The sequence below is a fragment of the Sorex araneus genome, chromosome 2 (genome assembly GCF_027595985.1).
Source record: "Sorex araneus isolate mSorAra2 chromosome 2, mSorAra2.pri, whole genome shotgun sequence".
In the NCBI taxonomy this organism is placed as follows: domain Eukaryota; kingdom Metazoa; phylum Chordata; class Mammalia; order Eulipotyphla; family Soricidae; genus Sorex; species Sorex araneus.
The window spans coordinates 329,578,976-329,591,982 of NC_073303.1; the positions used below are offsets into that span (position 1 = coordinate 329,578,976).

Genomic DNA, 13,007 nt, shown 5'->3' on the forward strand with positions numbered 1-13,007 from the left:
GAGTAAAAGTTTTCTGAATGTGCAGTGTCCAAAAATTAATTCAGAATCAAACATAAAGTGCATCGGAGGTGTTTCTGGCAGGATTTGCCCAGGTTGCATTTCTTGGACCAAGGGGGGTGTGAGTGGGAAAAGTTTCAGAAAGCCTGATGGCAACTGAGGACATTTTCTGTTGGCTTTGCCTAAAGAAGGCGGATCTCTAGATGGGTACTGAGGAATTTCTTTCTTTTTTTTTTTCTGGATAGGGGTAGTAGGCAAAAATAAGTTTGGGGGTCTTGTTCTATATAATAGTTCCCTTTTTTTTTTCTTTTTGGGTCACACCCAGCGATGCACAGGGATTACTCCTGGCTCTGCATATTAGTTTCTGTAATACTCAGGAATTACCCCTGGTGGTGCTCAGGGGACCATATGGGATGCTGGGAATCAAACCTGGGTTGGCCACATGCAAGGCAAGCACCCTACCCACTGGGCTACCGCTCCAGCCCAATATATAATAGTTTTCAAAATAACTGGGAACCTCTCTCCATTTTGCAAATGGAATATCTTCTCTCCCTAATCCACTCATCAGTAAGGGTTTTCTCTCCTAGTTTGCCCTTCAGGACAGGCCCAGCATGTGGCACCACCTCTTTTCCCTATTCTGATATCGCTCTTCTACTCTTCCTGCCTTCTTGGAAGTCAGCTGCTGAACTGGAAGCCCAAACTCCCCATCTTGCATTTGTGCCATGATCTCCTTACAACCCAAGTGTATATTCTTCCACCCACTTTTTTTTTTTTTAGCCTCTTCTCCTCAACATTTTAGCCTCTCTCCTCAGCATTAAGGGTGACAATTTGTAAAGTCACCTTTAGTTTCTATAATATATTCTTTGCTTCATGCATGAGCCCCTGTCTATGCTCTGGATTTGCTAATATTCCTATAAGTACTTCTCAAACTATCTCTGGTTATCCAACAATTTGTTGAATGTCCACTTCATTATAATCCAATACATTGGTAAAATGTAATTTTGAAAGATTTCTAGAAAAAGAAAATCAAGGCATCAAAGATACACTAAAACAAGCTCAGTTTTCTGTTTATGAGGCCCAAGCTACAAAATACTCTATAGAATCACTGAAAGTTTCCGAAAGTTTACTCTCCATTATTCGGTTGTGTATTAGCAGCCGCTTGTCAGATCAGTTATGAATCATTCTGTCTGTGACTCACAGTTAGGGCAGTGCAACTTTCTCTGACAGAGGTGTGTTTGGAGATGCTTAACAACCAGCTTTAAGAAATCAGCCCACTTTCTCCCTTGAACATGTATCTCACTTGCTTGCTTATTCCTACTCTGGAGAATCCTGGATTCTCTTTTGACCACAAATTTCCTCTCTCCCCTCTCACATCTTTCTAAGCAAGTTTCATTCAATTAAAGCTATATATATATATATATATATATATATGTATGTATATATATATATGTATATATATAATATATACACACATACATATATATACATATATATATATGGGGGGGTCACACCCGGCGTTGCTCAGGGGTTACTCCTGACTCTGCACTCAGGAATCATTCATGGAGGTGCTTGGGGGACCATATGGGTTGCTGGGAATCAAACCCATATTGGCCGCTTGCAAGGCAAATGCCCTACCCACAGTGCTATCGTTCCAGCCCCTAAAGCTATATTTCTTACTGAAATCTAAAAACGGATCTCCAGAAGAGAAACTACCACCAATGACTGACAACATTTTATACTGTTGACACCAATTGCTGTGGTGTAAGGGCTGACACCAAGGTCAGTTCCAAGCAGCCAGTGACATTCACATGTCAATGAACACAGATTTGAAGAGAGATGTGTGTAATATTGTCTAGCAAGCTGATAAGAGCCAGCCCCAGCACCACAAGGCGCACACTCAGTAATACTCCTGGCTAACTCCTGGCTCTGTGCTTAGGGATCATTCCTGGTAGTGCTCGGGGAACCATCTATGGTACTAGGAATCCACAAAGTTGGCTATGCTCAAGACAAGTGTCTCACTGCTGCATTGTCTCTCTGGCCCTCTCACTCCATTGTTTCAAGTCAACTCTTTAATAAAGTATTTCCTTTAGAGCACTTCTTAAATTGATGCTCAGCTGAACCAACTCACCCAAATCAGGGAACTTTGCCCTCAGCAAAATCTAGACAAGGAGTTGAAGCAGAGAGTGGATTGCAGCTCTGGAAGAATCTGATACAATATCAATCTTCCCCCACCCACAACAAATCCATTATGTCTTGGAGCATGAGTTCTGTGTAGAAAACTGTCCCCTCTGAAGGCCAAAGACCTTGCCCCCCTGCTCTGTGGGGACTAACCATTCAGGACAACTTGAAGCATGTTTGCCCATCATGTAACTGTGTATCTGCGGATTATTTTGTTATTGTTCTCTGGTTTTTGTAGTAGTTCCTTATCTACTTGTACTCATATTTGAAAGAATTTCTAAAATTCAATAACCAGGAACTGCTGAATAATTCTTTTTTTTTTTTTTTTTGGCTTTTTGGGTCACACCTGGCGATGCACAGGGGTTACTCCTGGCTCTGCACTCAAGAATTACCCCTGGCTGTGCTCAGGGGACCATATGGGATGCTGGGATTTGAACCCGGGTCGGCCGCGGGCAAGGCAAACGCCCTACCCGCTGTGCTATCTCTCCAGCCCCTGCTGAATAATTCTTTAGCATAGAGTTTTAGTAGTATGTTGTCTTTAACTTAGCCAGTTATAACATATTGATATGTTATATCAATGCCTTATCCAACATAAGTTAAGTTTTATGATCACTTGACAGATGTATGCCCCTGATCACAAAGGCAAATCTATGTGCTGAGAGACTCTGTTTCGTTTCCTTTTGTGTGTGTTTTGGGCCATATCTAGTGATGCTCAGGAATCGCTCCTGGTGGGGCTCCAAGGACCTTTGGTGGTGCCTGGGATTGAACTCAGGTTGTACAAACTCAGCAAGCAGACATCCTACCTACCTGCTGTACTATCTCTCTGGCCCTCTGTTAAGAGACTCTAGATAATTTTCTAAAAGACCACCACTATAAGACAAAATTATTCTGTCACAGCCTTCTCTGAGACAAACAATACCAGCATTTTATTTATATGCGAATAAAAACAATATTAAGAAGCTGGAGCAGTAGTACAGTGGGTAGGGCGTTTGCCTGGCGCACAGCCAACCCAGGTTTGATCCCCAGCACCCAACAAAAAAGGTTCCTTAGAGCAGAGCCAGGAGTAAGCCCTGAACACTGCCAGATATGGCCCCAAAAAACAAAAACCAAGCAAAAAAAAATAAAAAAAACAACAACCAACAATATTAAGTAATCATCAAGAAGGTATAGGATAAAAATTTGTTCTCATTTGTTTTCTCTTTGACGTCCCTTATTGTTGTTAATACTTCTTTCCCCTGCTAGCCCAAAGTAAAACGTTCCTATTTAGTAGGATTTGGTAGGGTTATTTTGGGAAACTTGGAAAATTATTATTATTAATTCTGTGAGAAATAATTTAATATCCCCACATCCTGAAAATAACCCAGGGAATCCTGCCGACCAGGATGTCTACTTTCTGATAGCAGAGGAGACCTGTGGCCTTAACCCATTTTCCTGGGATCTGCAGAATTACTTGACTGGAAATGAAGTCACTGGGGGCCAGAGCAACAGTACAGCAAGTAAGATGCGTGGCTTGCACCTAGCCAACCCGGGTTCAACCCTCAGCAGCCCACAGAGTCCCCCACCAGGAGTGAACCCTAAGCATAGAGCCAGGAGTAAGTCCTGAGCACTGCTGGGTGTGACTCTTCCCGCCCTCTCCGCCTCCCCCCACCCCCAGGCCACACTGAAAAAAAAGTCACTAAAACCCAAATCCATTCATACTTTTTTTTTTCTTTTTGGGTCACACCCGGCGATGCTCAGGGGTTACTCCTGGCTTTGCACTCAGGAATTACTCCTGACCATGCTCAGGGGACCATATGGGATGCTGGGAATCGAACCCAGGTTGGTCACGTGCAAGGCAAATGCCCTACCCACTCCAGCCCCTCATACTTTTTTTTTTTTAATGGATAGAAGTCCTTGCATCAACTTTGAGCTATGATGGTACATCATCAGTACCCAGAAAAGTGAAGGATGGGAGAAAGAAGTCATTGTATTTGAAATGAAAAAATAGGCAAAAGAAAGAGCAAAAGAAAGCAAAAATAATGATTAAAAATAACTATCGTTTCTTTTTGTTTGTTTTGGGCCATACTCAGCTGTACTCAGGGCTTACTCCTGGCTCTGTGCTCAGGGATTATTCCCGGTGCTCAGGGGACTCTATATCAGAGAGTAAACTGGGGACAGCTTTGTGCAAGGCAAAAAGCTGTACCATTTCCTGACCCCAGCACTGCAGCACTGTAACACTGTCGTCCTGTTGTTCATCGATTTGCTCGAGCGGGCACCATAGTGTCTCAATTGTGAAACTTGTTGTTTGACTGTGTTTGGCATATCGAATACGCCACGGGTAGCTTGCCAGGCTCTGCCGTGCTGGTGGGATACTCTCGGTAGTTTGCCGGGCTCTCTGAGAGGGACGGAGGAATTTTAAAATCAACCTTCCTGTCTGTCACTCCATTTGGTTTGAGACCACACCTGGTAGTGCTCAGGGACCTCTCCTAGTAGTCTAATAGTTGGGGGATTATTATATTACTAAGTACTGGGAACTTGAATTATTAGGTATTGAACCTGAACCTCCCACATGCAAAGCATGCTCAGTGCATTGAACTCCAACCACTCCTAAATCAACCTTTCTGAGAATGTTGCTTTTCAAGAAATAGTGTTCACTTACTGGATATTAGTCAATCATTTTCTCTTTCTGTCTCAATCAGACAAGATTTATTAACTTATGTTTCAATGTTCCTGAGCCTTGCTCTATCACGTGCCTTCATCATATATACAGATCTCATTGGATTCTAAGTCATTCCTGGTGCTGAACCATGATCACAGAATTGAAAAATAAAAAATGCGTTCAGAGAGACGAAAAGGCTTAAAGTTTTGCCTGTCAATGTAGGGAACACTGATTCTGGAAAGAAATTGGCAGGGATTGGGGGCAGTTAAATGTAGGCCAACTAGGATGGCTTAAATGCCAGGTAATTGTGCATGAGGGAAGAGATTTATGAGAAGTGTGTTCTGTGTCCTCTCGTCTCCTTCAAAAACAACAAGGTGGTGGGAAACATACACTGGTGAAGGGATGGGTGTTGGAACATTATATGACTGAATTCCAATCATGAGCAACCTTGTAATTGCGTATCTTACCATGATTCAATTAAAAATAAATAAATTAAGGAAGCAAGGGGGATAGAGCCATAGTACAGCAGTAAGGTGCTTGACTTGCACATGGCCTACCAAGGATTCGATCCCTAACATCTCATAAAGCCCCTGACTGCTAGGCATGATCTTTGAGAACAGAGCCAGGAGTAAGTCCTGAGAATCACTGGGTGTGGCCCCCAAACAGAAACAAACCAAAGATGGCAACAAGAGGCTGGAGACATTGGCATGGAGACATGGCAACAAGGGGAGGGCATTGCATGGCACATGGTCAACTGATATTTGGTCCCAAGCACTCCATGATCCCAGGTCCTACCAGGAGTGATTCCTGAGCACAGAGCCAGGTGTCAGCCCTAAATATTGCCAGATATGGCCTTAAAACCACACAATAATAAAAGACATTGGAAAGATTTGAATTAATTTTAAAATTCCAACTTAATGACAGATCAGTGGTACTTCTGAGTCTGACTGGCATAACTGTCTCAAATTTTAAATGTATAACAGGGCCCTCCTACAAAACACCATCGTCAATGCTTCCTGACTTCTGTTTGGATCCCAAGTTCATTCCTTTTTTTTTTTCCCCCTGGCCACTGTGGGTGGTGCTCAGGACTTGCTCCTGGCTCTGCATTCAGGAATTACTTCTGGCAAGCTCAGCGCACCATATGGGATGTCAGGAATCAAACCCGGGTTGGCCTCATACAAGGCAAGCGCCCTATCCACTGTACTATCGCTCTGACACCTGGATCCCAATTTCAAAGTAAAACAACCTCAAACATTTTCTCTGGCATTCCCAGCCATTAGGAGGCCATGTCATCATGCCTACTGTCCTAGTGGATTCTGGCTTCCCAGCCCATGTCCTACAAGTCCTGGTTGAGTTGAACATCCAGTTACCCCTATTGAATTGGAAGAGGAGCTGACAGCAGCCATCAGATGGCTCCAAATTACAGTTGTGGGGGATGGAAGTGGAGGGGGGAGTAAAATGTCCCCAAGTTTAGTAATTTCATTGGACAAAAAGGTATCATACTTGAGGGCAGAGAGATAGTACAGGAGGTAAGTCAATTAACCTGAACATAGCCAACCTGAGTTCAATCCTTGGCACCCCGTATGTTCCCCCGAGCTTCACGAGGAGTAAGCTCTAAGTACTCTCAGGTATGGCCTTGAAAGAAACAACAACAAAAATACCACACTTCTCACAGCACAGAAGGAGTTTTACCATAAAACACAGTAAATGAAATACAGCTTTACAATCAAGTGTCACCTAGTGATAATTTTTGAGAAATCTGTTTCTCGCTGATCACCAAATGTAATCACACAAACTCAGGCTCTGTGGTACACCTTTTGGGTAGCACCGGGTGGGGAGGGTGGTTAAGACTGAGCATTGTAGCTCAAACCCTCCTGATAAGCAGGAGGTGGCTATGGATTAATTACGGTGTAAGAAACTAGAAATCAGGTAAAAAATCAACAGCATGTGCTGGAGAGTTGCTCATTATGGAGCACTCTTGCGTTGTGGGAGAATCTCTGATCTGACACAGCTCTGGTGCTACTCCTGGCTCTGCATGGCCGTAAGGACCGCTTGTTGCTTCTCAGGATCGCATGCTGCTGTGCTGTGTCTACAGGCAAACACGCCAGTTTCATACAATAACCAGACAGGGAAGGAAGGGGTGTGCCTCTGCCTGTCGTCCATCCGGGTAACAGCACTGGCTCCAGTTTGTATTATTTATATTCACACCCCTCCTCCTCACACATGAATATTGTAATATGACATCTGTGTGCTTTTCTTTTCCTTCATCTCTCACACAATCCCTGGGAAGGAGCCACACATTTATGTCCCTCTCTCGCTTGTGAAGAAGGAAATGACTCTGAATCACAAGGCCGTGTCATGGGATCCTTCTGTTTACTGTTCATTATGGGATGCTTCCTTTGAGTGGCCTCAGGAAACATCCTAAATATTGAAGCAATTTGTTCACTCAGGGGGATGGCCAGAGTATAGCTAGAACCTGGGGAACAAGCTGGATTTGTGTGGCCAGAACCAGTTGATTTGGTGTCACAATAATGATGCCAGCTGTGACTGGAAAAGACATGGGGTGGGAGGAGGGTGTGGGGGGAAGCGAGGAAAACAATAGAATAATTTGTATTTTTAAAGTTCCTGACAAAGACTGAGCAAGAGTCTTTGGAAAGCAGGTCAAGGAATTGTTCTCCACTGGCAGGGAGTTTCCACTTGGAAACTCCATAATTCTTTCTGATCTGTATTTTCCTACATCGTGCCCCACCAATGGAAAGCCAAAACCTTGTTTGTAAGACTTCAAGGCCCTCAGGATTGGAAGCAGAGGGTTGGAGAGAGTTTTGACCTCACCTCAGGAAGGGTCAGTGCTCAATGGCAGCGTCCTCGGAGGCCTCAGGCAAAAGAGGGAATATTCCATTTGCCCTGAAGAACAAATCTTAGAGAGTAGGTTAGATGCGCATTCTCTCTGTGTCTCTCTGTCTCTGTCTCTCTCTCTCTCTTGCACACACACACAGATTTTTAAATGGTGTGTGTGTGTGTGTGTGCCTGTTCATGTTGTTGGCATCACCAGGGATTGAACTCACTCATGAGAGGCGTATGTTCTCCCTCTGGGCCCCATCCCCAGTCCCTATGTTGATTTATTTAAGACAACATGATTTACAGTTTCACAATACTGTCAGTTATAGGGTTTCATGACTATAATATTCACACCGTACTCCCTTTCGGAGTATCTGCTTCCCTCCACCATCTCCATCATTGTCTAAGAATTCCCTGTCACCTTTTTTTTTTTCTTTGATTTTTGGGTCACACCTGGCTATGCTTAGGGCTACTCCTGGCTCTGCACTCAGGAATCACTCCTGGCGGTGCTCGGGGGACCATACGGGATGCTGGGAATCAAACCAGGGTTGGCCGCATGCAACGCAAACGCCCTGCCCGATGTGCTATTTCCAGCCTCTCCCCGTCATCTTCTTTACCCCAACACTCCACTTCTTGCCACAATTCACTGCCATGGTAACTCAGTTCTATAGACTAGTTCTTAGATTCTGCTGCTTTGGGCCTTTTGTTATTCCCCTACTATGCTTCTTTATTTGATACATGAGAGAGTCCACTGTTTCTGTCTCTCTCCATTTTTGCTGCCTTCACTCAGTATGATACCCTCCAGATCCATCCGTGTCGTGATAAATTGCATGAGTTTATTTTCTTTTATAGTGGAGAGTAGTATTCCATTATGTGTATAGTTGATCTCTTGATCCAGCCATCTGTTCCTGGACACTTGAAAGCTTGTTTCCAGATTCTGGCTTTCATGAATAGTGCTGCAGTGAACATAGGAGCACAAATGTCTTTTCTGATTGGAGTTTGGGACCTTTCGGGGTAATTCTCAGAAGTGGAATCACTGGGTCATATGAAAGCTTGTTCTTTTGAGAAATATCCATATTGCATTCTAAAAAGATTGAACTCATCCACATTCCCACCAGCAACGGATGAGGGATCCTTTTCCCCACAGCCACACCAGCACTGGGTGATCCTGTTTGTTTTTACTTTGTAACAAGAGACTTTGTTTCGTGTGCTACCACTCAGTACATTCACTCAGAAACAACCAAAACATAACAAATGTTTATGTAGTGAGAACCTGTCTAGAAAAGGAGAGAGGGATGGGGCTGTTGAGAAAAGCGAGTCACAGATCCCAGGAAACTCAGGGGCTGGATTCCTTCCCAAACACCTCTCACAGTTCCCGGGATTTAAGTGTACACACAATCTTTTCTTCTTTCTTTCTTTCCTCAGTGTTTATTATTAACCACCACAATCTTCTCTAATGAGTGACTTTGTTTAACATGGACTATATTTAATATTTTTCTGAGAGGGCTGAGACTGCTTGATCTTATCCATGTAGATTGATTACCTCAGGCTAGAACACTGTTGCCGGGAGGATTTCTACAATGACTAATCATGTCTAGTCTATGTGGATTCAACATTAATTTCCATTTCTGAAACTTCCATCTCAGGATGGGGTGTTTTCCAGTCTTTGTCCCCCCTCAACCTTAACAGGGCGGGGGTAGCAGGGGAGGTTAATCTTCCCTGAAAGCCTGCTGACCCTCCGGGCACGGGGATGTCACTCTCCCAGGGGACTGATTCTCATGTTAAATGTTTTTGTGTGTCTTGTGTGCCCTGATTTCCAGTGGATGTCAGTTATGGTATCGGAAATGAACACCCATGCAGAAATCACAGTGTCTTTGTTCTCACTGTCTTCCAGTGTCATCTTGCATTACAACATATAAGAAGACACCACCTCCAGTCCCACCCAGAACTACCACGAAACCTTTCATTTCTATCACAGCCCAGAGCAGCACAGAGTCCGCCCAGGATGCCTACATGGACGGACAAGGCCAGCGAGGAGATATTATCAGCCAGTCCGGACTGAGCAACTCCACGGAGAGCCTGGACAGTATGAAGGCTCTGACCGCCGCCATCGAAGCTGCAAACGCCCAGATCCACGGCCCTGCCAGTCAACACATGGGCAACAACCCTGCCACTGTCACCACTACGACCACCATAGCCACCGTCACTACCGAGGACAAGAAGAAGGATCACTTTAAGAAGAACCGATGCCTGTCTATCGGGATACAGGTAACAGCCTCCCCTTTTGACCTATATGCAATAGGAACCCCCAAATAAGAAATGCAACATCCCCCCCCCACACACACACACCAGACGATTTTATTACCTTGCCATGTTAGGTTAGCTGTGTGTTAGAAAACTGTTGCCGGGAAGATTTCTACAATGACTAATCATGTCTAGTTTATGTGGATTCAACATTAATTTCCATTTCTGAAACTTCCATCTCAGGACGGGGTATCCTTTGGAGACCAGCTCTTCAAAGTCTTAACTGACTCCCTATGATTGCTAAATGTGATTTTTAAGACATTCTGAAGGGTTGAGGTTTTTTTTAAAATATGATCTTTATTCACAGCTTTCTTTCTCCCTAAACTGAGTGTTGGCTTAAAGTATAAGATAATTAGATCAATTTAAACACAATCATACCTAAACTACCGTCAACTCCTTATTTTGATGTTTGATTCTCAAACATGAAGCGAATGTCCAGGAATCATGGTGGTGATCTGGCTGTATTACGGGGGTTCAGCACCGTTGAGTAACTGTGTGAGAACAAAACTGTGAATCACTTCTCATAGATGTGGGAGTGGGGGAGCAAGACCAGAGTGATTGATAGTGTGGAAAGTAATAATTCTCAAGCACAGCATCATGGGGAAAGAATGTGCAGCCATTTCAGCATAATTGTTGGCTATTTAACCATGCATTTCATAGAAATGGTAGATAATACAGCAGATCGCTCAGTTCATTTCACTATTTTCTGCTTCTCAATGATAAGATCAGACCAATTCTTGTTGCTTAAAAAAAATTTTTTTTTAATCTGTGCAGCCTGGTTACCCTGCCAGAAATTTCCTTCTCTCGATGAAGAAGAGCTATTCCTTGCCACCATCTCTGTAATGCAATATCATTCAGCAGGTGCCCTCTGGATAATAACTTCCTGACGTGGGAGCCAGTAAATCTGTCCACACTGAAACAACACTGAGGCACATTTTCAAGTCAGGCCCAGGGTACATTTTCACAACAGTGATACATGCTCAACTGTCATTACGCAAAGCCCATGTTGAAGGGCAATTATACTTTCTCTACTAGTTATGTATGAGTCAAATGCTTTTTTGTAACCTGCAGGTTGCCATAGCACAAGTTGTCAAGTGTCCTCAAAGAACCTGTGTCTCTCTCTGGTGCTCAGGACTATACACAGCAAGAGTCACGGGCCCCAAGCCAACATCCGCCCACCTTCCACCCAACAGGAAGCAGCTCCCTTCCCACATCTGCAGGATTTAGAGGAGGAGGAAGAGCAGAGGTCAATTCTCTGTGTGGTCCCCAGCACATCACTTCATCTTTCTGATCCTGTTTCCTCACTGATCCTTCACAGGATTATTTTAAGGATTTAGTTATAAACATCAACCCTCTGGGTTGGAGACATAGTAGAATGGGTAAGGTGCTGACCTTGTACATGACTGCCCAGGTTCGGTCCTCTGTATCCCATATGGTCCCTGATCACAGCTGAGTGTGGCCCAGGCCACCCACATACCCCCCAAATTCACTTTCTTATAAGGGTATGGAGTTCCCATTTGGGATTATTAAAAATGAAACAAGATTTATGGGGGCAGATGATGGCACAAAAATGTACCTGTAGTTAATGTCCCTGGAACTGTATACTCAATGGTGGTTAAAATGGAAATTTTTATAACATGTATTTTACCACCAGAACAAAACAAAATACTTTCTTATACTTTTCCTATACTGCTATCAACTACTTATGGCACACAATTGGCATCCATACACAGAAATGCTTTTTTTCTTCTACTCTGTGTGTGTGTGTGTGTGTGTGTGTTGTGTGGTTTTTGAGCCACACCCTGCAGTGCTAGAAGATAACAAGGTGCCAAGTACCATTGATCACAGCTCTGGGCCTCTCCTCTTCTCTGTTTTGTTTTGTTGTGCTGGATTCTCCACAAATCCTTTCCTTCTCTTATTTAAAAACAACTTTTCAGGGCCCAAGCATTAGGACAGGAGGAAAGGCATTTCCTTTGTACACAGTTGGCCTGGGTTCAATTCCTGGCAAACCATATGGTTTAAAGAACACAGTTTTAGAAATGGACTGATGAGGGCCTAGAGTGACAGTACAAAAGCTAGGGCATTTGCCTTGCATGTGACTCACCTGGGTTCCACCCCAGCATCCCATATGATCCTCTAATTACCAGGAGTAATTCCTGAGTGCAAAACCAGGAAACCCCAGAAAACAGCCAGGTTCCCCCACCCCCACAATTGGCTGATAGAAAATATGTAAAGCTCAAAGCATAGTACCTGGCACGACAGGGATTTAAAAAATAATATTTAAAAATAAAAATATTAAATTTAGTTGGCGTATTCAATATGCCAAAAACAGTAACAACAAGTCTCACAATGGAGACGTTACTGGTGCCCGTTTGAGCAAATTGATGAGCAATGGGATGACAGTGACAGTTGTTGCTGTTGTTATTAATATTATTATTATTATTGAAAACCATGATTCATCAAATACACTGAAAGTTATTTTGTAATTTTTGGTTTGGGGACCACACCCAGTAGTACTCTGGCTTACTCCTAACTCTGTGCTCAGGGATCACTCCTGACAGGGCTCAGGGTATATGTAGTGCTGGGAATTGAACCTGGGTCAAGTGCATGCAAGGCAAGCACCTTACCTGCCGTACTCTCTGACCCTACATGGGAATTTTATTACCTACCATATACTTTTTTCCTTTTTATTTTTTTAAAGTTTTTTTTTTAGTCAATCACTGTGAGGTACAGTTACAGACTTGCAAACTTTCGTGCTTGCGTTTCAGTCATACAATGATCGAGTGCCCATCCCTCCACCAGTGCCCATTTTCCACCACCAATGGTCCCAGCCTCCCTCCCTCAACCCCTACCCTGTCCGCTCCACCCCATCTACCATATACTTTTTCAATTTTTTTCAGGAATATAATAACCAACATCTTCCTTCCTCCCTCCCTCCCTTTCTTCCTTCCTTCCTTCCCTCCTTCTTCCCTCCCTCCCTCCCTCCCTCCCTCCCTCCCTCCCTTCCTCCCTCCCTTCCTTCCTTCCTTCCTTCCTTCCTTCCTTCCTTTCT

General features: G+C 43.8%; 1 protein-coding gene across 13 annotated transcripts in view; it reads left to right on the plus strand.

Moving 5' to 3' along the window:
• Positions 1-13,007, plus strand: part of DLGAP1 (DLG associated protein 1) — a 938,748-nt gene that overhangs the window by 848,251 nt on the left and 77,490 nt on the right. For 9 of the 13 annotated variants that reach the window (XM_055129437.1, XM_004605986.2, XM_004605987.2 and 6 more), the window contains one exon: positions 9,546-9,919. In XM_055129437.1, the coding sequence (XP_054985412.1) occupies positions 9,546-9,919 (374 nt within the window). The remainder of the gene's footprint in view (positions 1-9,545; positions 9,920-13,007) is intronic. The other 4 variants (XM_055129438.1, XM_055129439.1, XM_004605991.2 and 1 more) reach the window with 1 other exon arrangement.